General features: G+C 42.4%; 1 protein-coding gene across 1 annotated transcript; it reads right to left on the bottom strand.

The window, feature by feature from the left end:
- Positions 1 to 433: 433 nt before the first annotated feature.
- LOC121937667 (myotubularin-related protein 4-like) lies at positions 434 to 829 on the bottom strand (the record flags this gene model as incomplete). Its single annotated transcript, XM_042480994.1, has 2 exons — positions 434 to 633; positions 716 to 829. Coding segments are annotated over 2 exons (314 nt in total), but the record flags the coding sequence as incomplete, so codon positions are not given.
- Positions 830 to 2,059: the final 1,230 nt, after the last annotated feature.

Below are 2,059 nucleotides of genomic sequence, written 5' to 3'. Positions count from 1 at the left end.
GATCCCCCCTTATTTTTAAAATATGATTTTAAATAACTCTCACTCTCTGTAGGAAATTTTTTCATTTCTTGTTACCTTTTTTAAATCAATCAACCAATTTACTCATGTTTCAAAGATTTTACTGATTGTTTTAATGTGTACCAGAAAATTGATGTCTATCCAAGTTTCAAAGGGTTAAATGCTACCTAATTCTCTACCAATTGTTGATAATGTATTTGCTGAACAAGCCAAAAGTATGAAGGCATCACTGAAAATAGTTCATTAGTTGGCACTTTATGTTTAGCATCATTTTCTGTCGGTTGTCCACTTTGGGAGTAAAGAAAATAAACGAGAAATGTAAATAATGGAAATTATCTTCACATAATCAGCATGAATCTGAATCCATTAAAAGTGACGATGCGAAATACAAATCAATAAAAACAAAACGTTTTACCGAAATCGCTGTCGGAGGAGTCGGGAGCTTCCCCGCGTTGTCGGCAGGCTGGTGCGCCACAGGTGCCTTTGGCTCCGGCGTCCATCTGACACGCTTTGGCGATGGATGTCACCAAGTACTCGTCGTCCGTGTTCCTCCAGCCCCACCAGCTGATCTCCGGCTGGCTGCAGCGGGAGATCACCGCCCCGTTCTTCTGGTGCCTGGAGTTCAAGGTCGCACAGTCAGAAAACACGAGCACAGACCTAAAAATCAAACCGAGGGCGCACAGAGGTGAAAACCCACCTGTAGACCACCACAGGGATCCTCTTCCAGGACCTGAAGGAAGCAACACTCTCCAGCTCCTTGTCTGTGATCCATATTGGAACCAGCAGCTTCTGCGGGTAGCTGGAACAAAGTCTGTGGACAGGAAGGACAAGACGTGTTTGTTTCAGAGAGGACACTTAAATTCGGTTTATATTTCTCCGAACATCATACAGCCAACACCAGAGGAATCCTGGGAATACACGTCCAAACCATTTCACCTTTCCCAAGAAACACAATAACAGAAAAACTGGGGAAACGAGGTTCTAGGTGTAAGACAAATACCCTGAGAGAGTTTTATTTTTTTAAAGTCCTTTTTGTCCTCCTGAGTGGATGAAAAACTCAACAACAGTAATTTTTTTTAGGTCCCCAAATTCATCTACTGCAGACTTTGCAGGTCATTTTGCATCATTTTCAGGGTCGCTGTGCATGACTTTTGGGAAATGTTTTTTGTGTCTCTTTGGGTTTTTTGAATTCTTTTGGGGTCGTTTTGGATCTCTTTGAGGTTATGTTTTGTCTCTGGGGCTCTAGTTTTGAATTCTTAGGGTCGTTGCATCTCCTTTGCTTCTCTTTGAGGTTATTTCTGTATTTTAGGGTTGTTTTGAGATCCTTGGGGTCTTTTTGCATCACTTTTGGGGACTGTCTCTGTGAGACTGAGATTTGGGTTTTTTCATCTCGTTTTAGTTGTTTGAAATCTTGGGGTATTTTGTATCTTCTTCTTCGTTTTGAATTTCTATGAGGTTATTTTTTGTCTATTTGGAGTTGTTTTGAATTCAAATTGGCAATCTCTCTTGTCTCTTTGGGGTCATTTTGCATCTTTCATCTTTTTGAGGTCGTTTTGCATTAGTTTGTGGTTGTTTTGCGGCTCTTTGGGTCTATGAATGGACAATCGCTGCAAAAATTTAATTACAGGCAACAAAATCTTATGACCTTTCCAAAACTGTACTCCACGACTGTGGGAACCCTGTTTGCAGGTACACAGGGGCTGACTTAAGATAAAAGCTAGCAACAAGAATCTTTCAGTGAGAAAAAAGACAAAACAAACCGAGACAAAGTAGTGCTATGAGCTGCAGCAAACAACACTCGTAGACAAAACACAAATGTTCCGGTTTTCAGGGTCACGCTTCTCTCATCGAGAACGCTCGGCTCTGGCAGAGAACAAATTACAGAGCGCTGCAGCCCGACTCCATCTGCTCTCCTCCTCGCTCACGATACTTTCCTCGATGTCTGCTCACCTGCTGACTGTCTGAGGAGTGAAGGGGAGACAGACAGTGTGTGTGTGTGTGTGTGTGTGTGTGTGTGTGTGTGTGTGTGTGTGTGTGTGTG

This window comes from Plectropomus leopardus, unplaced genomic scaffold (genome assembly GCF_008729295.1).
Source record: "Plectropomus leopardus isolate mb unplaced genomic scaffold, YSFRI_Pleo_2.0 unplaced_scaffold27055, whole genome shotgun sequence".
NCBI classification, from domain to species: domain Eukaryota; kingdom Metazoa; phylum Chordata; class Actinopteri; order Perciformes; family Serranidae; genus Plectropomus; species Plectropomus leopardus.
Note: the sequence above shows the minus strand (reverse complement) of the source record. Positions and strands in the feature narration are given on the sequence as shown.